The 24,262-nt window shown below is 55.1% G+C and overlaps 2 protein-coding genes across 2 annotated transcripts in view; one reads left to right on the plus strand and one right to left on the minus strand.

The window, feature by feature from the left end:
- Positions 1-9,344: 9,344 nt before the first annotated feature.
- The window catches only part of ADAMTS16 (ADAM metallopeptidase with thrombospondin type 1 motif 16), a 149,616-nt gene continuing 134,698 nt past the window's right edge, over positions 9,345-24,262 (minus strand). The window contains exons 19-23 of the mRNA XM_049105653.1: positions 20,299-20,500; positions 19,968-20,162; positions 17,746-17,970; positions 11,074-11,221; positions 9,345-10,650 (exon numbers count right to left, since the gene is read on the minus strand). Of these exons, the coding sequence (XP_048961610.1) occupies positions 10,535-10,650; positions 11,074-11,221; positions 17,746-17,970; positions 19,968-20,162; positions 20,299-20,500 (886 nt within the window). The 3' untranslated portion in view covers positions 9,345-10,534. The remainder of the gene's footprint in view (positions 10,651-11,073; positions 11,222-17,745; positions 17,971-19,967; positions 20,163-20,298; positions 20,501-24,262) is intronic.
- Positions 17,875-23,085, plus strand: LOC125754310 (uncharacterized). Its single transcript, XM_049105759.1, has 3 exons — positions 17,875-20,246; positions 21,406-21,576; positions 22,036-23,085. Exon 1 carries the CDS (start codon positions 18,667-18,669, stop codon positions 19,753-19,755), a length of 1,089 nt encoding a protein of 362 aa, XP_048961716.1. The 5' UTR covers positions 17,875-18,666; the 3' UTR covers positions 19,756-20,246; positions 21,406-21,576; positions 22,036-23,085.

A 24,262-nucleotide genomic window follows, 5' to 3' on the forward strand; every position in this document is an offset into this window, starting at 1 on the left:
GGAGGAGGCTGTCTGCAGGCCCGAGGAGAGCCCTCACCAGGCACAGGATTGGTCTGTACTTTGATCGTGGGCTTCTCAGTCTGCAGTATTCTGTTAATGGCAGCTCAAACAGACTCAGGATTAGTTGAAAAGAAGCTCCTGGAATAAGAAAGATCGTGAAGAGGAGGACATAGCAGGGAGCCTATGGGTGAGGCTAGGCTGTCCACAGAAGGGTCTATGAGGGAAGACGGACCAGAGAGGACCCTGCTACTGAGGAAGTGAGGTGGCCTAGAATCTTCCAGAAGGAGCCACATGGAACCAGAATGGGGGTTGTGGTTTTTCTACATCTTTGACTCAGTTGGATCTGAAATAGGCAAAAATATTAAGGGGAGCTCAGGTTCAAATCTACATGGTGAAAACTTGGAAAAAAGTTGAAAAATTATTTAGGTACTTTCTAGAGAGATCATCTCTCTAACTCAGAGCCTAAGAAGGATCTCATTCTCTTCAAAGACCTTGAAATCCACCAGGTCACTGATACACGCATTTTTCAGCCTCTAGGATGGGGCTCATAGGCTGAGGCCCATTCAATCCATGACCTACCAAACACAAATGGTGACGGTTTCCATATATAGTCTTCTGACCCTTACTCCCAATATCTGTATCTCAGTCCTAAGTTCTTTCCAAAAACACTTCCTCCCCGAGCTGAGATAGCAGCAGTAAGCTTAGATAAAAGGTTGAGAGATAAAACCATGTCTGAGTTTGGGAGTCAGGGTGAATATGGCTGTTGACCTCTGTGTGCAGTCAGAGAGAGCAATAAATATAAACAGTAACAACACAGCCTCAGGAAATCTCTCCCGCCGTGAGCCGCACCAGAGAAGGCATGGTGCTGCCATGATCTTTCATGATTATTTACCATTTCCTTTATGTCCAAATTAAAAAAAGATGTTACTTGTCATAGGCACAATCTTGACACATTGTGCCCTAAGTTAAGATAAATAACGAAACCAAGGGGTGGCTCAGTTGGTTGAAAGTCCGACTCTCAATTTCAGCTCAGGTCACAGTCACAGGCTTGTGAGGTTGAGCCCTGAGTCAGGCTCCATGCTCAGTAGAGTCTGCTGTCCCTCCCTCTCTGCCTGCCCCCTTGCTCACTCATGTGCACACACCTTCTCTCTCTCTCTCTCTCTCTCTCTCTGTAAAATAAGCAAACAAACAAAATCTTTTTAAAAATTAGCAAAACTAAAGCAACTGTGGTTTGCTTTCAGGTTGTTGGTATAGGTTGGCCTCTCTGGCTGCACCTTCCAGTAATGGATGGTTATGCCCAGAACCTCAACACCTACTTGGCAACAAACCTTTTCTCTCTAGAGAGTGAGAGCATTTACCAGGAGGCAGAGGTGACTGTAGCACTCATTCTAAACAATGGAAGAAAGAACAGGAAAATTCTCTGGTATCTCTTTTTGAGATTAGTGAAAGAGAGGAAAAAGCTTGGTTGGTTTCTTGCAAAATTTACAATGTCCTCCCTTCTCACTTGGACAGGCACAGATGAGTGTGTGTGTGTGTGTGTGTGTGTGTGTGAGAGAGAGAGAGAGAGAGAGAGAGAGATCTGGTGTCTTCCTTCCTTCCTTCCTTCCTTCCTTCCTTCCTTCCTTCCTTCCTTCCTTCCAATTTGGCATCTTCGTGGAGGCTCGCCAGGCCCAGGGAAAGCCTGGTCACTGCTGGCAACAGGGTTCATCATTTGCGGAGCTGCTAGTAGCCCAGCTCCCAGTGCTCAGGGGTTGCCAGCGACGGGAACCTCCTCTGGCCTCACTCTCTTCCCAGACACTGCGTCTGCACTTCTGGAAGAGCCCAGACAGAGGGGCAGGCAGTAAGGGCAGTGGAAGTGAGGAGGACTTGGCCTGCCAGGCCACTGCTCAGGGTCCCAGCCAAATACAGGAGCAAGAGCCTGCCAGGGCGTGGTGCTTCTCTTCCTCTCCCCATGAGGGCATTGGTCCTATGAGGTGAAGGTTTCACCTATGACCTCATTTAACCTTAATGACCTCCTCAGGGGCCCCATCTTCCCATGGGGGTTAGGACTTTAACCTATGAATCTGAGAGGACACAATTCAGTCCCCAGCTGGAGACTGAATGCTGAAGACTGGTATGCTGGAGGAGAGGATTTTTGGGTGCCCAAGGTCTGGGAGTAGTCTTGAAGAGCACAGAGGAATGGCAAACGATAGCACATTCCACAGCTATTGAGCTCACTCAGAAATGAGAGCAAATTAAAGCTGAACAAATATTTGGTCCATTTCCCCTGAGGCATGAGCCCAAGTGGAATGATGGGCTAGTTAGGTGTGCCCCAGCTCCAGAAGACAAACAGACCCACCTGACCCCATCTGCATCAGTAGGAGGTGCCCTCCAAGCCTGGGTGGGGAGGCGTGGTGTCCCACTTGATGGACATGTGGGTGCTAAGGGCACGCGACGGCGCACCATCCTGTGGGGAGATGAGCCGGAGGATGGGATGTTTCAGGGAATTTAGGCAAACGTGGCATGCACATCTCTCTGGATGGTTCTGTGCCTAATTTTCCTGGGGAGAGTGGCACGTCCTGCTCAGCCCCTGAGAACATGGTGACGACCAGATGTGCAGGCAAAGCAGGCGGGAACATGCTTCCTGGCCCTTCACGCTCCAGGCCGGCCACCCGGGGGCCCCCGCTGGGGCCTGCCCTCCTGCCAGGGCTGCGCACCCACTCCCCACTCGCCTCTTAGCCACGGGACACCCAGGTGTTGTTGAGTCTCTGTCCAGACTGCAGATTAAAACTTTCCCAATTTGTAAACTCACCAGAAGCCCTCTGGGGTTTTCAGACCCCAGCTGGGGAGCCAGCTGCCTGGGCCAGCCATCAAAACCCCTGAGGTCGGAAGAAGAAATCTCCATCACTGTGAGTCACAGGCGGGAGCCCTGGGAGGCTGTGGAAGGGAGCCAGGCGGCTGTAGGGGGAGTCTGGCAGGCGCATGGGCCTGGGACAGCTCCTGTTGAAGACCCCGGCAGGAGGACCCTCCGCCCCGCCTCAGGCGGCCTCCCTTGCCAGCTGGGTTGGTAGTTGTGGACACCTGGCTATGGGCTCACCGGCTGGCCTCTGGGAGAACTACAGGTGAGTTCTGCTCCGCGGGCGTCTGAGCGGAGGTGTAGGGATTTCAGGAGGCATTGCCAAAACGCTCCTTCCAAACTCCCCAAGGTCCTCTTTTCCATCTTCTAATGCAGAGCGGGGGAACCTCCTTCCCTTCCAGCCAGATGGCATGGGCTAAGATCCTGTTCTCAGGGCTGATTCACGACCTCCAGGAAAGGATTAGTTTAATCATAAGTGAGGTGGAAAGGCCAGCACTGGAGAATTTCTGAGAAACCTGAAACCTCTAAGTACGTTTTTTATGGCTAACAGGAAGCCAGCAGCCAGGAGGGTGAAATGACCTGCGCAAGGTGCCACAGGGGCAGCCTGAGCAAAGGAGTCCTATGCAGCTGGGGACTCAGGAGCAAGCCCCGTGCCTGGCACACAGCAGGTGCGAGGTGGTGTGGCTGTTCCCAGTTACTCACTTCCTTGCCCCCCGAATGCGGTGTCCACCGCACAGCTGTCCTTTGCCATGTGGGGCCTCCCTGCCCGAGTCACAGGGACTTTGCCACGGGCCTTGCTCGGCCCAGACAGTGGGGCGTGGGTACAAGTGGCACCGTGCCCATTCTGGGCAAAGCAGTGAGAGGCCCTGGCACTTCCAGGGCCTTCTTGTCTCCTCTCCCTCTGCCTAAGGACAGCATGTCCTGGGGAGGGACAGTTCTCCCTCCAGGACAGACCCACGGACAATGTGCTTCCAACATGCAACATGATCCAGAAACAAACTAAGGCTGCTGTAAGCCCCTGAGGTCTTGGGGGTGTCATTACCACGGCCGAGCTGAGGGCTATGGCGGGTGTGCTGGATGGACGTTGAATTAGTGGAGGCATGAATGGTGGGGACACGATGCCGCTTCTCCTGTGTTGTGCTGAGGCTGATGCACAGAATCTGGGCCTGGATGAGGGGCACCGGGGACCGGCGTCAGCATCTAGCCTGAGGCGTGTGCCAACGGCAGGCCACAGGGATGTGGACGCATTGAGGGCCCACGTCCTGCTGCGGTCACTTCCAGCAGCGCCGCGCACCTGTCATCAGGTAAAGCCATTTCCTCGCCTGGAGAGAGTGAAAGTAGCTTCGGTGAAGCCGTGTGCTCTGCGTGTCGGTGACACTCCCGGCTCTCACCCCGCCACCTGGGCATGCGCGTTATCATGCCCTCCCTTACGTTCCGTGGTCTGGTTTTCTTCCGAAATTAGCAAAGAGGACTTGCTGAAGTGTCAGCAAAAGGCTTTTATAACTTCGAGTTGAAAACAAATAAAAATTGACTGGTACTCTCACTTCGAATGCACGTCTATCATTTCGCGGGTAGTGGGGGTGGGAACGCATGGGCGGAAATCAAACAGGGCGCTGCACGTACAGACTGGGGTCCAGCCCCTCACTCAGCACCTAACCTCAAGTCCAGGTGGTCCCGCAAAGCTGGGTTTTGGTCCAAGGGCAAAGACTCACCCGTGTGGGCACCTCCGCTTCATCCTGTGACTCTGCTCACCTGAGAGGAGCTGCAGCGGGGCAGGTCTGGCCACGGTCGCTGCAGCCGCCCACAGGCTTCATTTACTCTGTGGAGGGCATTAAGCCAGGTGTCTTCCCAGGTGTCTTCCCCCGGGCAGGTGCCTGATGACTGTGGCAGAGGGAAAGAGCATGCACTGTTGACCCAAGGCGGGAAACCATCCCGCTTGGTCGGGCCTGGGCCCTGCGTGAGCAGCCTGCCAGCCCGCAGCCCCTCTACGGCCGTCAGCGCCGACCCGGGCCCGGTGCGCAGCTGGGCTGTTCCAGAACGGCTGCCTCGGGCTGCCGGTGCCCAGAGGACCCGGGGCTAAAGCGCCTGAACAAACAGCCCTGTGGTAGGGCCGCCACTCTCAAGGTGAGCCCCATGCATGGCAGGTAAGGACAGGATCCTCCACAGGGGCCGGCGACGTGCGTGTGTGATGGTCAGTTCTGGGATTCAGCAGCGGGAATGAGAGTTTATCCAGATGGTCCTTAAGTTCCATGAGTCAAAGATATGTTAGAAAACAGATTATTTTTCATGTTTCAACTATAGTTTTGATGCTGAAATTTGTGATATTCTATTTCTAGGCTCTTTTCTATTTGGTCTTCCACCTCAGTCTCTGGCTGCAACATTTTCTTGTAAAGGATTCTGCAAACATTGCACAGTGCGGTGCTTTCTCTTCTGTCTGCATGATAACTGCTTTCTTTCCTGAGATTTAAAGTTTGCCATATGAGAGGAGGTGGGTGGGGGGATGGGGTCACTGGGTGATGGGCACTGGGGAGGACACTTGATGAGATGGGCACTGGGTGTTATACTATATGTTGGCAAATTAAATTCAAATTAAAAAACAGGAAAAAGGAAAAAAAAAAAAGAGAAAAATACAGCTTGCCAACTAAAGAACGAGGCCAGAACGACAGAGTCTGTAGTATGGCTCAGAGGGGCTCAGCAGCTGGGGCGGCGCTCCCTCCTGGACTTAGGGATGGAAACCCTTCCTGGTGGCCACCAGCCTTAAAAAGGGAGCCTATGGGGCAGCCCGGTGGCGCAGCGGTTTAGCGCCACCTTCAGCCTGGGGCGTGACCCTGGAGACCTGGGATCGAGTCCCACATCGAGCTCCTTGCATGGAGCCTGCTTCTCCCTCTGCCTGTGTCTCTGCCTCTCTCTCTCTCTCTCTGTGTTTCTCATGAATAAATAAATAAATAAATCTTAAAAAAAAAAGGGAGCCTATGCGTTTTCAGATCCCACAGATCAGTGAGGTCGTACAGCATGTGCCTTTCTCCGTCTGACTTAGCTCACATAGCATAACGCTCTCCGGGGCTATTCACTCACGCTGCTATGAATGGCAGGATTTCTTTCTTTCTCAAGACAGACTCGTGTCCACTGTGTCTACGTACGCATCTCATCTTTATCCATTGATCCTTGCGTGGACACTTGGGTTGTTTGCACAACCTGGCTATCGTGAATAATGCTTCAGCGAATGGGGGCGTAGGCATCTTTTTGAGATCCTGTTTCCATTTCCTTTAGGTAAACACCCAGGAGGGGAATTGCTGGGTCATATGGTAGAAGTATTTTGAGAGTAGAATGGTGGTTCCGAGGCCCCGGGGCCTGGGAGAGGACGGAGATGGTGTTTAAGGTGCACACTCGCACCTGGTAGACAGACCAGTCCTGGAGACCCAGGCCACAGCGCAGCAAACACGGTGAACAGGACACACGTCTCTGGCATGTGAGGAAAGGGACAAGAAACTCAGCGTTTGGAGGCTCAAGCCCAACATCTGGCATTTTTGAAGGTCGTGGGCAGGAAGCCAGGGATGAGTGACATGCAGACTATTTGGGGAGGGGGCGGGGTAAAGGTACAGACTCGGTTCTGGGTGCTGGGGAGGGTCCCTTCACCCTCTAGAGCCTCCCTACTGACGTGTGTTGCTGGGGCTGCCGAGCTGGGAGCTAGAGGGTCTTCAAGTCCAGCAGGGATGGGAGAGTCAGGTGGTGATGGATGGACGGATGGAGGACACGGACCGGGTGACCGCGGTGTGCCTGGCTTATGTGGCTGGGCTCCTGCCCCGCGGCTTTGCTCAGCCTGGAGTCCCCGGGGGCTCAGCCCAAGGCGGTGGCTCCCGGGGCACGGCGATGTCACCCCTGGGTGGGATTCCGCTCTGGGCGGCTCCTGGGAGGTGAGCGGCTGAGGAGGAGGCTCTGTGGCTTGGTCGTGGCCCCCGCAGGGAGCCCCGGGACAGGGGAGCCAGGCCTCCCACAAGCACACGGCACAGCGGCAGGGCAGCGTCAAGCCTGGGGCCAGTGCGTTCCCCAGATGGTCACCACGGCCCCGGGACTCCTGTCAGCCCTTTCTGACCGCATCCCGGGGCCACCGCGTGGGGTCACATGGAGATCACTCAGCACGGGGTCACCATGAGCCCTGGGGTCCGGAACCCGGAGCGCGGCCCTGGTGCTGTGGTTTCGCAGGGTCGGCTTGTCCTCGCTCAGCCCCGGGCAAGGTGGGGAGCCGCTGACGCCCCCAGCTTAGACATTTCCTACGAGGGGTCGGTGGGGGGCCGTTCCCTCTGCTCAGATTCTGACATTATCCCCACGGGACCTGGAAGCTTTGCACCTAGAACTTTCTCCCCCTTCTGAGCACGGAGATTATGTGGGGGAACAGGATATTTTCAGGAGGAACTGGGTTGTTAAGAAGAAGCTCACGTCCCCTCACTCCTAAGGAAGGAGGTTCTCGGTCCCAGGGCGCTGGGGGTGGGGACAGCGGGGTTCTGGACACCGAGTAGAAGATTCCAGTCACTGCATCTTGTCTCCGGCCTCTGGGGAGCTCCCAGCCCCCCCCCTTGCCCCGGTCACCAGGAGCAGACACGGGTGCGCCGACCCCACTGCAGTGGCCTGAAGACAGCGGTGCTGACGACGGGAGCCCCCACGGCTGCTTGGGTGGACGGGGGCCTCACGGGGGCCAGGCTGCAGGTGATGGAGAAGCCAGCACCCCTCCCCACGGAGGGGGGCCATGTGGGGTTCCACACACAGCACCGTCCCCGTGCTCAGCAGGTGGCAATGCTAAATAAATGTCAAGGGACGTGTTGTCTGGGCCATTTTGATGCTCATGTGTTGGCAGCAGGGAGAGGTGAAGGTTCTGGGCAGAGGCTGACACAGACGAGACAGGGTGGGGCACAAACCTCAGGGCACGTGTAGGGTCAGGTTGGGGGACAGACCCTGAGCAGGACACCCCTGGGGAAGGAGGCTGACAGAGGGCTGGGCGTGGGTGCCCAGGTGCAAGGCTGCCCTCACTGGTCCCACCTCTTCCCTCACAGATGGGAGCCAGGCTCCCCCTCCGCTACCTGTCCCTGTCCCCGTGACACATCGCTAGGCTGTTTCCCGAGGGAACATGAAGTCTCCGGAGGCAGGACCACGTCTGCCCATTTTGCCAGCCTTCCCACAACCAGGCCAGCCGAGGTCCACTGAAGGGTCCCTGAACACGGCAGTGAAGGATTTTTGGAAATCTGTAGAAGGACAGGGGTTGATCCTTGCTGCCTCAGTGGATCACTGAGACCCTCGTGTGTTAGAAGGAGCTGCCCGAGTCCAGCAGAGTCCCAGCTCTGCCCCCTCTGGCTGTGACACCTGCAAACACTCGGTACACCTTCCTGCCTGCGGGGGGATTGGGATGATGTCCACCTGTGGGCCCAGGTGCCAGGGAGGCGGGCTTGCTGAGCTGCGTCAGCAGCTGGGGTGTCTGCAGGCCGGGTAGGCTCCGAGCGTGCGTGGGGCCAACCATGCCAGGAACTGCACGTCTGGCAGCTGGCGTCCCACGCTGCCCCATTACGGCTGGTTTAGTCCAGGCCAAGGGGAGCCGTGTGATGCTTGATTACACACAGCAACGTGCCCCATGTGGTCAGACGCTAGACTCAATGCTGCTATGAAGATATATCTTACGTGTGATTGCTATTTAATGGTTAAATCAGTAGACTTTGAGTAGAGCAGACGATCCTCCATAACGTGGGTGGGCCTCACCCAATCAGTCGAAGACCATATGAGCAAAGACGGAGGTTTTTTTTTTTCATGTTAAAATGTGAATTTTAATTGTAAAAATTGTATTCTGTAAATATAGTTATATCAACCTCTGCACACAGCTTGGTTCAGATATATACAGATATGATATACACGGATGTTATTTGTACCACAGAACAAAATCCATTAAACATTTACTCCTAGCTTCAGGATTAACCCCAGCTTTCTTTAAGCCATTAAAATTATTACCATTCAAAAAAGACGGAGGTTTTCCTGAAAAGGAGGCATTTGGCCTCAAGACTGCAACACAGAGACCCTGCCTGCTTTCCAGCCTTCTGCTCTGCAGAATTTAGATGTGCCAGCCACCCATAATCATGTGAGCCAAATCCCTAAAATGAAGCCCCCTTGTCTCTCAATAGACTACCTGTCATTTCTGTTTCTGTGGAAGATCTTGAGTAATAAAGCAGGAATCACAGGGTCAGGGGTCACCCTTGAATTAACTGTGGAGGCGCCTGGAGAGGCTGCCCCCGCTCAGGTTCTAGTGGAAGCCGCAGAAACCTCGGTCTCGGGGCTGCATGGCCCCTGTGTACTGCCCACTCCCACCCCCTGGTCACCTGATGTCTTCCCCCCTCCCAGGCTCCTCATTTAGGGGCCCTTTGTCCTCAGACTAGTTCCAGCACTTTCTCCTGGACCAGTTCCCCACCTCCCTGCCAGGCCCCCGGATCTCAGCCGCACAACTCATGAGCAATCACAAGCAGCTCAGAAGCAAGTGGTACAATATAAAATTTATTATAAAACTTCAGCAAATATAAATATCCAGGTGCCCATTCCACACAGAGCGAGTGGCGGGGCAGGAGGAGGAAGGGTAGCACCGGCGGGCAGTGGAGTGTCAGGGGCTGTGTGCAGCCTGCACCCAGGAAGGCTGGCCTCTCCGAACGGGTCTTACAAAACAACTAAATTCATGGAAAAAAATCCCAAAACAGCACAACACACGGGAAGGAAACCTGGGGTTCTGCGGGTCACCACATCAGCTGAGGACATCTGTCTGGGTGGGACGGCCACAACCTCATCAGGGCAGCAGGGGTGTGGCGTGATGGTCTAAACTCCAGTAGAACCTGAACGTCTGTCATCTGAGAAGCATGAAGAATGGGTTGGGATAGAAACGCTCGCTTGCAAATAGCTGACAAGGGTGACACACAGGCTACCAAAGTTCTGTTCTCCAGGCGTGAGTCTGAAAGGGACGGAAGCACTGTGGCATGATTTTGTGTTTCCCGTTTCCAGAAGCAAAGTCTCAAATCAGGACATGGAGGCCAGAGTCTGGTGTCTCCCTGGCAGGGCAGATGCCGCTTAGAGGGGACACCCAGTTCTTGTTCCAGAAGCAGGTCTCAGCAGACAGCAGCTGGGCTGCTGCGGCGGGAAGAGGGGGCCCTGGGGACGCCCACCTCCCTGGGAGCTGTCCCAGCTGCTTCTCCAGAGGGAGGCCGCTCACTCCAGACCCGGGGAAGGGGCCTCTGCGGGCCCAGGGGGGCCGGCACACTTGGCGGCAGAGCTGCTGTCCTTACTCCTAATTCCATCACCTTCTTTCTCCAAAGCACCACCCATTTAGCGTTTAGCAAGTTCAGCTCAGCTCCTTCTGTTTTTCTGACATGATTCATCTCAAGTGCACGTGATGAGCATGCGTCCAGGTCTGTAGAGTGGGCCTCCTGCCCACCTCCATACTTCATTGAACAGGTGTGTGCACCTGTGTCCAGACAGGCATTCAGAACCACGGTTTGCACGAGCACACACACACAGACACACACACACACTCTGTCCCGTCAGACAGCCAGACACAGCTCTCCTTCTCCCACTTCCGTCCTTCTTGGCTGCTTTCCATGCTCCCTGCATGGCTGATGTGGGCTGGAGATGCAGCACCTCGTATTCTCCGCCCTGGGAAGGGGCCCCCACCGCCGGGGCTCACAGGTTGGTTGTGGAGCACGTCTTGCAGCACCGCTCGCCGTAGAACTGGTGGCTGCACATCCTGTGCTGGGGGACAAGAGAGCACCAGGGGAAGTGGTCTCTGCAGGTGCCATCTGAAAAGCAGAGGACACCGCGTTAGCCCGGGGTCCCGGGGGCCGTGGCTCTGAAGCAGCGGAGGGCAGCCCTCTTGGGGAGAGGTAGCTGTGTGCCGGGGCGGGGGGGCTGTTCCCCCAAGACCCTTCTTGGAAGGCCCCTCAGAACCGAAGTGTCCTCCCTCCTGTGCTACCCCCACCCACGGAGTGACTCTGGTGATGACGGCCTGGCCGTGTTCAGTTGTTCTCTTCATACCAAACTTCAGTTATTAATTCTCCAAAAAGGAGAGAGAGAGAGACAATGTCACAGACTCAAGGCCCTGAGGCCGGGGCTCTCTACCAGTGGGCACCCCACTTCCTCGGGCCCATGAAGGAACCGCTCCAGAAACGTGACAGCCGTGCCCTGAAAAGCCACGGCCAAGCCGAGGGGCTCTGGACACTCACCTGTCTTCTCTGCGATGGGGCAAAAGTGGGTGTTGCAGGCCAGGGAGGCTGCGGGCTTCTGGTGCAGGAAGCAGCCCAGGGCTGGCCGGCCCCCCGCCAGGCACTGCACGGCCCTGGTCTGCACGCCGCCCCCGCAGCTGGCCGTGCACTGTGAGAAACACACGCACAGGGGTCAGCCTGGGCTGCCGGGGCCTGGGGCACCCCCTGTCTCCCGAGCTTCACCCGCCCCCCAGACTCCTCAGTAATTATGGGTGAGCTGACCAGGTTCTGGATCAACAGGGGGCCAGTACCAGAGTCTGAGACAGTCAGTCTCGGGGGTCCACAGTGTGATGATCACAGGGAAACTGGAGCGTATCTGGGGGGTACCATGGTCGCTCCCCGGGCCTACCCCTGGGTCCACACCAGAAAACAATCCCCTTCATGGGAGTCCATCACCCGGGCACCCTCTCGGGACTCTTGCTGGGGAAAACCTTGACAAGCCAACTCCCACGGAGGTACCATAAAACCACGTTCCTCCTATATCCCAAGTTCCCGAGCCCTGGATGCCTGCCTGGAGGCGGCCACACACGCAGCCTGGGCTTGCTGGCATCCTCCTGCGGGCATGGCTCCGAGGCACGCAGGCCCTGGCGCTGTGAGGCAATCTAGCACAGCGGGGCACGAAGGAGCCCATGGTCAGGCGACCCCTCCCTAGCTGGCCAGGCTCCCCCGGACAGACCATGTGAGCGGGCCCATCTGAGCTCCACAGTGGGCAAGACATCGGGGGACGGGCCACCTGAGAGACGGGGGAACCGAAACCAGCAGGCAGTGAATCTGTCCAAAGAGGAGCTCCTTGGAAGTCTGGACCGAATTATGTAAATTATGCTTAAACCAGGTTCCTGTTTCAAAGATGCCAAGGATGTAGGCAAGCGGGGAGCACCTGCCAGAAGAGGGGTCAGACACCATGGCAGGTATCTGGTGCGTGGGACGTACGCGACTCCCTGGCTTCCATGCAACGGTAGACGGGTCTGAACGGAACTGGGCATGACAGCACGGCGCAGGCTGCTTGCCAAAACGTATGGCACGGCCAGGAGACAGTGACCACCGGGGCCACACACGGGCATGCCGGGGGCCCATTCGAGTGCGTGAGGTCAGCAAGCCCTGGGCACCACTTCCCAGCGGACGTCAGCCTGCCAGTGAGCAGCGCCGCCCTCCTGCTTCGTTCCCAGGACCCGCTGCAAGCAGAGCCTCCCGAGGTGGCGTTTTAAAGTCCCTGGGGGTAGGGGCTCCGATGCAGCAGGTAAACCTCTTCGTCGAGTCCGAGTCCTGGAGGGTCATAAGCCGAAGGAATTGTTCTTTCTTTTCCCCTCTTTAGATAAAGGACGGCCGGGGCCCTGGCGGGGAAGATGCAGGACTAGCTGATCAGCATGTGGGTCTGGATCGTTTCCGAGGGGCTTGCCCCTTCTCTTCAAAACCAGCTTCAGCTAAAGCCGTCAACGACTCAGGTTCAATATACAACTGTAGCAATCAGGAAAACAAAACAAAACAAAACAAAACAAAAACAACAACAAAAAAACCCAAACCCATTGTGGGCAGATCCCAGTCTGGCTGCAGAATTAGCAGGCTCACCCAGGATGGAGCAGACGTTTCCTACTGCCTACTGCACCCATCTGAACGTTCCGCAGCAGCACAGTCACGGCTTTGCGCTCTGCCCTTCGAGCCCCTCCCCGGCCAGCACGGCGGAGACCTTGAGGAACGCGGGCTGCCCTGGCCCAGGCTCACGGCTTCCCACGGGTCACATCTGCATCTGTATGCAGCCACGACCTCTCTGCCCCCAGCGGAGGCCCCGTCATCAGCAGCAGCCGGGCAGATTTCCAGCCTCGCTGGCGACATGTCTCATCCATGTGTCTCTCTGTGGCCATCATTTTGCACCACTTAAAATCATTTGGAAGCGACTTGATTCTGTCACAGACTCATTTATTCACAATGGGAATCGCTACCTCCCCTGTACCAGGCACCGATCCAGGCACGAGATACCAAGTGCTGGACACAAGCGACTTGCCCGTCTTCGGGATTTACCGCCCCTACTCAAACTGGGATCCTTCACACTTCGTGAAGAGACTCCAGGACTTGGATCTGCAGGTCAGAGCTCATGGCCTCTTCCTCAACTTGATGGGGTTTCACTTGAGCATTTCAGGAAATTGGAAATGGGGACCTGCGTTGGTCTGTCGACCTACACGCGGCGACAAATGCCACAGCCACTGTCCAGACCGTTGGCTGCTGTCCTCACCCCAGGTCAGTGGCTCTCAGAGCCGCTGTGCCAGCAAACCACCTGCTGGACTCACCTCAAACCTGGCACTTCAGCAGCCCCAGTGGAGCCTGAGAACCTGCATTTCTAACCATGGTGCTCAAGCTGCGGGTGGGGCCACGCTTGCTGGGCCACAGCTCTAGGGGACAAGAGCTGTGTCGGCAAAGGTCCTTGCCTCCAGAGCCGACTCCAGTCACATCTGACAGAGCGCATGGAGCTGGTGCATGGCGTGACGCGACCAGGTGAGCCAGCCGTCTCATAAAGGTGCCCGTGTGTGGCCTCGGCGGTCACTGTCACCTGGCGGCCACACGGACTGCTCCTCCTCACCCCCCAGCCCACTTGGCTTACTTCTGCTCATCTTCTCGTGTCCCTGCTGCAGGTGTGGGAGGGCCCTGCACCCTGACTCTAGGGGAGCCTCTTCTTGCCTTACAGCCCCTGGAGGGCAGCCACCGCCCAAACTCCCCAGCAAGGACGGCCTACAGGTGTGCAATTCTGGGTCTGTCTGCTGAGGGGGCAGTGAGGCACCTGCAGCTGCCAGGGTGAAGCAGGAATGTCACGCCCTGAAGAGTGTCCCTGGGCTGCTATCCTCCACCGCCACCAGGCTCCTCAGGTCCCCGGACCCCTCTGTTGTCATCCTCCACACGCCTGCCTCCCTCAACCGGGACCTGAGGTCATGCACAGCTGAGCCAGGGCTCTTTTTGGGACTGCTCTTTCCGAGGATGCCCCACCCCGAGGTCAGCAAGTAGGGTCTTCTTGCCATTCCAGGATTATACAACCTTGTGGAATGTGAATGTGACAGCACCTCCTGGGAGCCCTCTGTGCTGCCCGCCCTCTGAGACGGCCCCTGTGGGTGTGTCTCAGACTTCCTGGGGGTCTGAGCGGTGACCTGCTAAGCACACATTTTCCAGAACACTAAAATCCTGAAAACCCTCTTCCTTCTGGATTTCATCTGTTTCAGGAACAATCTCCGTGTTTCTAGGGACATCTTGCACCCAGAGGTGCTACGTATGCTCTGAAGAGATGAGTGGGAAAAACTGATAATCACTTAGTGGTTAGCAAAAATGCAAAGAGTGCAATTTTAAAATAATGTCTGCCTCTGGGTTTGTTTTAAATGACAAGGATTGCCTTTCTGTGTCATTGGCCCTGATGGCAGAAGGCTGGTGATGCCTGCCATTTGCCGATGCTCTGGGTGGCTTGATTCAAAGGCCAATTCCCACCCCCTGCATTCACGGGACCCATGACTGCCTCAGGGCTTCTTGCAGGGGGAGGCTCATCTCCCAAACTCAGGTCCGGCTAGGAAACAAACCCACTTTCATTCCTGAGAGTCAGAGGTCTCACACCTTCCTTGTCCCCCCTTGATATCACTCCCCTCCCAGGAGACCCACCAACGCTTCTCCCTTTGTCTCCTTCCTGGGGCCCTGCGGGCTGTGCTCTCTTTCCAAGTCTGCAGCTCTGCCCACCAGAGCGCTCCCCACTGTCCTGAAGACCAAGGTCCACTCAGGTCAGGGGGGAGAGAGCACAATCCTCAAGGGCTTCACCATTACAACCTCTGCTCTAAACATAAATGCAGCTGGGAGTTTGTGTACAGATTTAATGGCCTACAAATAGAAACTCTCTCCAACTCGGGTGGCTCGTGCTGTGACCTTAACCAGCACTGCCAGCAGGAAGGTTCTGGTCTCCCTGGCCGCCACCCATAGCTGCAAGACAGAGAGAGCAGGTCGGCAGTGAATTCTTAGAGGTGGGTAGGCAACTGGATAGAAGGGGGCAGGGAACCTGTGTATTGTGTGTGTGTTTGTGTTTGTATGACTGTGTGTGTGCATGCCCATGGGTGTATGCTCATGGGGGTGCATGCCTGTGTGTCCATGCTTCTTTGTGTGCATGCCTGTGTATGCATGCCCGTGTGGACATGACTACATAAGTGCATGCCTGTGCACGTATGCTCACACGTGTGTATGCTCATGTGTGTGCATACTTATGTGTATGCATGCTTGCATATACTTGTGTGCGCATGCCCATGTGCGTGTATGCCTGTGTGTATGACCATATGTGTGCATGCCTATGTGTGTATGCGTGTGTATGTGTGTGCGTGCATATACCTGTGTGTGTGCATGTGCCTGTATGTGTACAAATGCATATTGTTTGTGTACATTGTATACCCACATGCGTGTGTGTGTTTGATACGACTTTCATACAACCGTAGTCATAACTGCCATATCGATCATAAGCGACATAGCTCCTTGCCTCTCAGAACCAATGGGTTTCTAGGTCATTTGTGCATAGTCCTGCTGAAGAACCCCCAGAACAAGCCAGGGCTCCCACATTCCAGCACTAAGGACACACTCTCATCTCCGTCATGTAGAATCAGACAGTCCAACAGGTGTTCACATGTAAGCCATTCTCAGAGCAAATCAACGTGTGAACCACCTGACACTAAGCCCAAATGACCAAAACGATTTCAATCAGTCCTACCAGGCAACCCACCATGAAATGCGGTGATAAGCAAAGCCATTTAAGTCAACAGAAACCCTACAGATCACATAATAGAAACCATGGTCTTTTGACTGTGACAAGAATAAACCTGTCTGGGGGCAGAGTTCAGCCAGGCACTGGCCATCCATTACAGCCTGACAATTTCCCACAGTTCGGGGCGCGGAGTCTCAAGTACCAGCGCTTATAGCAAACATAACCCTTTGAGTTATTACTGCCAAGAAGGTGAAGTCTCAGAATGTAGTAGATGAGTCACCCAGGATAAAAACCTCAGGCGGCTTCTGTAAACATGATTCCTTAGACAAACACATTAAATACTTCAAAAAGCTACACAAGATGTATTTTAGGCTTTAGGTTTTTAAATGAAATGCTGATAAACTTTGTTTTCCTAAGTTTTCCCAAGGTCTCCACATTATGTACCGGGGGCTGAACGCTGGCTCAGGAGAGGCTGGGGAGCTGCGGCGGCTTCAGGAGCCTCAGTTTCCCCATTGACAGAGGAGGAGCGGTGTCGGGAACCACCTCTACGTGTCTCCGACCCACACCTTCCGAGGGACAGAGTACAGCCTCTGCCCCAGAGACAACTTGATTCCGCTTCTTTGCTCATCCCTCGCTTCCTCTTGCTGCATGGACTGTGTTCACAAGAAAATTAAGGTGCCTGCCTGGGAAAATGTGGCTGTTGATGCATTTTGTCGACTTAACATAGAAAATGCTTGGGAAGGATATAGCTCACACGCCCCTGCTCCGACCATTTCAGCTGAACAGTTTCTAACTGAACTACTTAGGGGAGAGGGGCTCATCTATTTCTAAATGCAAGTGCTTGGTCAGGTTGAAGACCCGCAGAACCAACAGCAGGCTGGGACGCAAGCAGCGGGGTGGGGGGCACACAGAGGCTGGCTGCCACCACACACCTATCCTCCCCACCCCTCCGTCTCCTCTGCCTGCAGCTCTTTTGAAAGAGGAGAGAGTCCAGGCCGGGCTGCCCCGTGCACATGAGAAAGCTCCTTCCCGTGGTTCTGCTCCTCTGGCCAGGCCAACAGATGAGAGAGTCAGAAAACGCTCCGCTCCTGCTCGCGGGGCCGGGCCGAGGTGAGCATCCTCTCTCCTGGGCACACCAGCATCACCGGACTCGTTGGGGTCTGGCCAGTGGGCCTGGCTCAGGACGCCTGGGCCCCACACACCCCTCCAGCCTGGGTGCACCCTGGAGCCAAGAGCAGCAAGGGCAGCAGATGTGCGAGCAGTGAGGGGACCTGGGACAGGCGGGAAGCAGAGACCACGTCCGAGGAGCAGAACCACCGGCAGGGACGGGAAACAAGCCCCAGGATGAGGACGGCCAGGAGTCCAAGCAGGAAACAGGGCAACGTGAGAGGTGGTTAACACACCACCAGCAGAATTCTTCCCTAGAGTGGAAGGTGGTGTAGACAGAGGTGGGGTGGGGGCATGGATGAGCTCCCTTGTCCTGGGCTGGCCTCGTCTGAGGGCCCGGGCAGGCCTGGACAGCCGGGGGCACTGCACCCCCTTCCCACGTGCACGGCCTCGGGGTTACCGGGGTAGACAGTACCGTCACCGACTTATTCCAGATCTTGTCCTTCTTCCCCATTCACACTCACCCCCGGGGAGGTCTGCTCTTACATAAAATAAAATCACGTTCGCCCACACTTAATCGAGTGACGATTTAGAACATGGCATGTGGGCCCCAGAGCCCAGCCTTGGAGAGCTGCACCCACACCTGGGAACACAGGCTCCGCACCTACTCTGGAGATAAGGGTTGGGAACTGGCTCCGTGGGTTCAGGGGGTACGCCCCCTCCTCCCCCCGCAGAAAGTTCTCTACCTACACCAGGAGCCAGCTCCCAGAGCAGGAGGCTCTGCTCACCCACTCCGCGGGCCCCGAGTGCCAGCCTACCTGAGACCAGGGTGAGGCAAACCAGCTGGCTCTAGGGGGGCCTGCGGCTGTGTGCAGGGGGTGCCGGGGGCAGGGAAATGGGGTGCAGGTGCGCTCCAGCTCCACGCTGGGCCGTGGCAGGTGCAAGCACTTCTTGGAGACCAGCTCTCGATATTTCCCAGAAACATGTTTTTCAGCACATTTTAAGAATCTTTTCTGTGTTCCTCTTTCACAGGTAACAGAGCACTAAAAATAAAAACAGAAGACGTGAGTGAACCACATTTCTTTGCTGGCGGCTGTCTCTTTTATAGCATCTGAGAGTCGCACTGTCTTCTGATTATATCAGCTTGAATAGTAATATAAGTGTAAAAATTCAATGAAATGGCATTTTTTGAAGGCATTGCTCTTGTAAAAAGGAGGATTTTAAGGCGCAGCATTTTGGGAGATCCGTAAGGGCAGGGCAAGCATACACGACGGGAGTCGTCCCGAAGCTGTCATTTGAGAAGTTGAAACGCTGGGTTGCAGCTGATGCTGGAATGTGCAGAAATCTAATACACATGGACGAGAACAAATGCCAGGGCTCCAGGAGTAGCACCGTTCAACCGTGGTGCGATGCTGGCCCCCAAAGTAGGGGCAGGCGGAGGACTCCCAGGGCTCATGACGCACCTTCCTCAGAAGGCTGGCTCAGGGCACAAATCCATTCTTTCCCCACCAGGGAGTGCTCTGAGGCCGGGCTGTCCCTCATGCCGCACAGGGCACGGGCACAGGGGTCCTGGGCAAACCATGAACAGCGAGCCTGGCCAACGGCTGCAGTCACAGCATAGTTGCAAGCGATGCACACTGCAGCACCACCAGGCCGGGCTCTGAGGGTCTCAGGAGAGAGGTCCCGGCTTCAGACACTGCCGCCTCGAGCTAGCGGAGTGGGTGGTGCTGAGCCCAGTGATGAATCCGCCTGGCTCAGTGTCTGCAGATCACATAAACGGAGGAGCCCGGTGTGTTTCCGCACCACAGAGGAGATGGCCCTGGGAGGCTCCTCTCTGCTGCTGCTGGGAGAAACTGGCGTGTGTGCGTGCACGTGAACTGTTCAGGGTGGAGACTTTCCACCTGGACACCACCCGCAGATTGCATGGCGCGGTGGCTTCCTTCCTACAGGCTCAGCCTTCAGGGACGCGCGCAGAAAGAGATGTCACTCCTGACGACAGTGCGGCTCAGTCCTCGGAGACACCTGCCCTCCCGTGTCCCAGGTGGGAGAGAACGGGAGTCCCTGGTTGGCAATGGCAGGCTTCCTCCGGTGAGCCAGCGTGTTTTTATTTTTCAGTGTCTCCGCAGGATTCAAGGCCCTGCTTGATCGATCTATCCCGCCCTCCTGAACAAGGCCTCACCGGAGCTGTTGGGGGGAGAGCCCAGGTCGGCCCCCGAGGGGAGTGGGGCTGGGGAGCCACTTCAGGGGTGCAGATGTGCATCTCTGGGACTGCGGTCTCCCAATACCCTGTGCAGAGGTGTCCCCGCTGTGTGCGGTGCTGCTGTCTCTCTGTAGGGCGTTACCTTTCTGATCTTACTGTCACCTCCACCAATGAATTGTTGCACGGGGTGATTAAGGAGATACCCTGGCCCTCAGGGTGCTGTAGAGATGCAGGGACCTGGGGGTGGTGTACCAATGACCCCTTCCCAGGGGAGGTGGCACTGGGCACGGGCAGCACTCTGTGCGCACCCTCATGTGGGGCCCCAGCCTCACTGGGCCCAAGCTGGTCATGTAATCTTTACCAGTCACACTTCCAAAAGCTTCCAACCAGCACACAGGACATCCGTGCCAGCGAAGCCAACAGAACAGATTCTTCCCAAAATGCAACCACCGTCCATGGAAACTCGTCTGGGGAAATGGTCCCCTGTCTCTTCCACCTCCTTCCTGGTCGACGCTCCAGGAGCACTGCCCCGGGAACGGTCACAGCTGTGCTGGGGTTACCTGGGCCCCCAGGACCCCTGCCAGCATGCAGCGCGTCCCTCACTCGTCCTGCCCTCAACACCGAGTGATGCTGCTGGGCGACCTGCTTGACGGAGGGGATTGGAGAGTCCCAGGGACGCCGGGACACGAATGCTGTGAAGGAGCTGGAGCCCAGAGGAGCGACTTGAGTGGAGGGAAGCAGACTGGAGGAAGAGGAGCGGGAAGCAGGGAGAGCAGGGGCGGGGAGACAGCCCCGGGGGACAGCCGGCCACGCGGTTCCGGCTGGACCGGGCGCACATACCTGGGACCAGGCAGACAGCAGCCATTGCAGCTTCTTGTGCTTGTGGCAGCGCTCCAGCAGGCAGACTTCGTGGGTGCGGGGCTTGGGCTCCGAGCTGCACACGGCATCCGGCAGCAGCTGCGCCCTGGCCGAGGGGTTCGTGCTCTTACAGGCCACCGACCTCTTCCTCCATCCCTTCCCGCAGGTTCGAGAGCACTGCAGGGGAAGAAACGGGCAGCTCCCAGCAAGGAGTGCATGCGACTGAGCCCGGGGGTCCAACCGCAGGTCCTGTGGGACCAGGTGAGAACCCAGCTCTGCGATCCTCAGGAGGAGCCCACCCTGCCCCCGTTACCTCTGCCCAGGGCCCGGTGCTCCAAGCAGGCGGGCAGCTCTGAGTGTTGCAGGCCTGTCGGCTGGAGGGCACGGGCTGTGGACACAGGCTGGCTGCCACCCGCTCTGACACGTAGTGTGCCCGTCGTGTGCACTGGACGGGCCGGCTCTGAGTGCCCCCGCCGCACGTCCGGCTGCACGCACTCCAGTTCCCCACTGACCAACTGGGAGGAGACAAAGACGTCGTTGAGGGGCACCACCTTTCCAGCAGACACAGTGGCACCAGTCCCACCAACAGCCCACGGGCACCTGGGTATTTCTAGTTGCTCTCCAGGCCTGTCTGGTCCCTGTTGATTCTCCCTGCCTTGATTAGCTGTCCTGGTTCACCTGCCGTTGAAAATGACCGTCCTCAACCCATTCTGTTCTTCCCTCCAGCTTGGTTTTAGGTGAGAAATTCCACACGTGTGCAAAAGGAAAGCCCCGTGTGTCCCCATCCACCCGACTTCAAGAATCTTCAACTTAGGCCCCAAACCCCATAGCATGCTGAAGCAAATTCCAGATGTGACCATGTTTCAATAGGCATCTCCAGAAAATGAGGATTCCTTGGTTTTTAAAACATCACCACAATACCATCATGACATCTAAAATATAAACCACGATTCCTTAATATCATATTATTCATATTATTTTATATTGTACCAATTCATATTGTATTTTTCAGTATCATATTATTCATTAATATCATAATATTCAGGGTTTTGTCCCCAACCGTGTCATAGACGTCCTAACTGCTTGTTGGAGTTCAGAACCAGTTAGTCCACACTGTGCGATGGGTTGGCAGGTCTTTCTTCTCCTTTCCTCCATAGGTTCTTCCTTAATCTATTCTTCTATTCCATTTATTGGCATCAGAACCAATACTGCTCAGCTTGCTGAGTCTGCACAACTCTTTCTGATCATCACATGAGTTTGCAAATTATACCTCTGTGGTTCCACTTAACACGTTCCTCTGTCCTCCCCACTTTTATCTTAGCAGCTGAATCCAGTGGCTTGAGAACATTTAGGTTCTACGTATGTATGTATGTATGTATGCATTTCTTTTTTAAAAAGATTTTATTTATTTATTTGACAGAGAGAGAGAGAGCGAGAGAGAGCGAGAACACAAGCACGGGGAGTGGCAGGCAGAGGGAGAGGGAGAAGCAGACTCCCTGCAAAGCAAAGAGCCCAATATGGGGCTCCATCCCAGATGAACTGAGCCGAAGGCAGATGCTTCACCGACTGAGCCCCTATGGATGTATTTCTGGTATGATGGCCTCAGGCGTGATAACTTCCAATAGGAGGCTCATAATGCCTGGTCATCTTTCTTTGAATTTGTCAGAAGCTATAGAGAGTCTCTCTCAAAGTAACCTTTTTTAATTTTCTTTTCTGAGAATTAAAGTGTTTCTTGTTGACATGCATGTCGGCAGGCTGATGGAGGTGGGATGGATCCATCTAGGCTCAGCCCGCGGCACCACGTTGGGTATCAGATAAGCCTGCAAAGGTCAACAACGCTGCCTGCTGGCTTTGCACAAGCCCATCTGCAGGAGGCCCTACGATGCACTCTCTGGGTGGGGGTCATTGGAGGCAGGAGGGACAGAGGGTGAAATGTGGCCCAGGGACTAGGGTTCCTGTGATGGGAAGGCCTTGGGCTCCCCAAGGGTGGCAGCCCATTGGTCTCTCAGAGGACATGATGAGTCTCACTCGTATTTGTCTTCCTATTCAGGGCATTCAAGCAAACACCGGGAATTTGGCAGGTGACTTTGGGACCCAAGGGGCTCCGTGCTGGTGGTTGTGAAGAACTGCCAAGAAGGGCAAGGAGAAGCCATGGGTTCCTCACTCAGCCAGCTCGGCATGCCTGTCCTGCAGCGAGGAGCACAGATGGCCAGCCACGCTTCCTGGGGCAGCATCTGTGAGCCTCTGTCCCTCGAGGATGCTCCTGGGGGCCACAAAAGGAACGCCGTGTCTCCTCCACAGCTATTCCTGGTGTGACTTAATCCAATAATGGTTTTCTTCTGAATCGTGGGGTCAAACAGAGGATTTGTGCCCTGATTTATCCTTTGGCTTTGTGACACACACACACACACACACACACACAGCACACTGGACCCTGACAGTCACATTCGGGTTAAGCCACAGCCGAGAATGCCTGGTGGAGAGCCCAAGAGACACCTCTCAGAAACACCCCGTGCCCAAGGGAGAGAGTCTGTCAGGACCCAACAGGGACCCAACCCATGCAGAGAGGGATGCAGTGCAGAAGACATGGACTGCCCAGAGGACCACTGGGATTGCTGGGTCTCTCTCGCAGCGTGTGTGCACATTTTTGTTTATAAACAGAGGTGAGGGCTGGCAATATATGCAACTTCCAAGTTTGTCATTTTAAAATGTGTTATGGAGCCTACTTAGGATTAAAAACCAAACAAAACAAAACTGAGAAAGTGTTAGAGCCAAGAGGAGCCTAAGAATACACAATCAGATAGAATGAGAAAGTTTCCTGAACCAAGAAAAGAACAGTAAGTAGAAACTAAGAAAAACTGAGTAACCTTGGAACTTTAGTTAATAATGTGTCAATACTGGTTTATTAATTCTAACACAGGCACCATAGTAATGTAAGATGCTAATAATGAGTGAATTGAGGGTGTGTGTGTGGGAGCAATGGAGACTATGTAATACTGAACTACCCAGTTTTTCTAGAAATCTAAACTGTTCTAAAAAGAGTCTATTAATTATTTTATGAGTTAATTATATTTCTGTATTTGAGTAATAAAGAAGTGGCTTACATGGTAAAGCTTCTGTAAATGTGTTTTCAGACTCTCTCTGGACCAAGGTGTGGTTGGGAATACCTGTGGGCCAAAGTATGGAAATACCTAAAGAAGGAACCAAGGGCTCCGTGCCCCAGGAGGCCCACAAGCCTCACAAGAAGGTGCCAGTTCTGGGGGTGCCGCGCTTACCAGCAGGTCTGAGCGGAATGACAGGCACTTTTCTCACGCTCTCAAAGGGGCTGTGACCCCGCAGAATCAGTAGAACCGTAGAGCCAATACCTGGACTCTCGTGAAAGCTGCGACAAATGAGGTGGCCAGGGGAGAACGGGGGGCTGACAGGGACAGAGGGGCCTTGTCTCTGCGTGTGGGCAGCCCTGGCATGCCTGGCGCCGTGGGGCTGGCACAACAGCTCCCTTACGTTTGTCTGGAGAGGGCTTCACCTATTTCATACCAAGTGTTTTTCCTGAACAGATCCTACCGTGCTTCTAGGAAAACTATAAAAAACGGTGACTCCAAGTTTTAGTCACCCAAAAGGAAACTGTTGGCTTTGTAGGAATCGTTCTAGATCAGCTGTGGAAATGTTTTCATTTTTCAGTGTCGACGAGATCAGTGATTTTTATTTCATGGTCAGCTGTGTAAGTTACACACCCTCGTTGTGAAAAGTCAGCTTTCAGCCTTGTGGCTGCGACGGTTCTGCATTTGGAGCCTCCGGGTGGCTCGTCTGTTGTCTCCCCCCATTTCCTACATTTGCTCTCCCAACCCCGAAGCCTTATAAATTCTAATTGGTGTGTCCACAATGGGGTTGCAAAGATGTCTTGGCTGCTCTCAGGCTTTTCACACCACCTCGTTAAGTCTTCTGTCTCCACCATCTTAAGCTGTTCCAACACTGGGTTGATCCATCCTCTGCCCTTCTCTTAGCCTGTCATTAAGGAATCCTCCCGAATGAAGATCATGCACACGGCATATGGAAGCGCCAAGTGTCTGTTTTATTTCACAGGCAGTGCTCTGGGGAAGTGTCTTGATTTCAGCTCATGAAGGAGTCAAACTCCACGCAAGCTTCTGTGTGGGTGTCTGAGGGTTCCGTGAGCAGAAGCCAGGTGTGTCTGGTTGCTAACCAGTGGCCATCCCTGCCCTGCCTGGTTCTGCTTTCCCGAAGTCCACCAACTGGAACAAAGCAGGTAGCTGGTATTA

The sequence above is a fragment of the Canis lupus genome, chromosome 34, assembly GCF_003254725.2.
Source record: "Canis lupus dingo isolate Sandy chromosome 34, ASM325472v2, whole genome shotgun sequence".
NCBI classification, from domain to species: Eukaryota; Metazoa; Chordata; class Mammalia; order Carnivora; family Canidae; genus Canis; species Canis lupus.

Coding starts and splice junctions, on each gene's coding strand:
- LOC125754310 (XM_049105759.1), top strand. CDS start 18,667: ATGAATCCGCCTGGCTCAGTGTCTGCAGATCACATAAACGGAGGAGCC.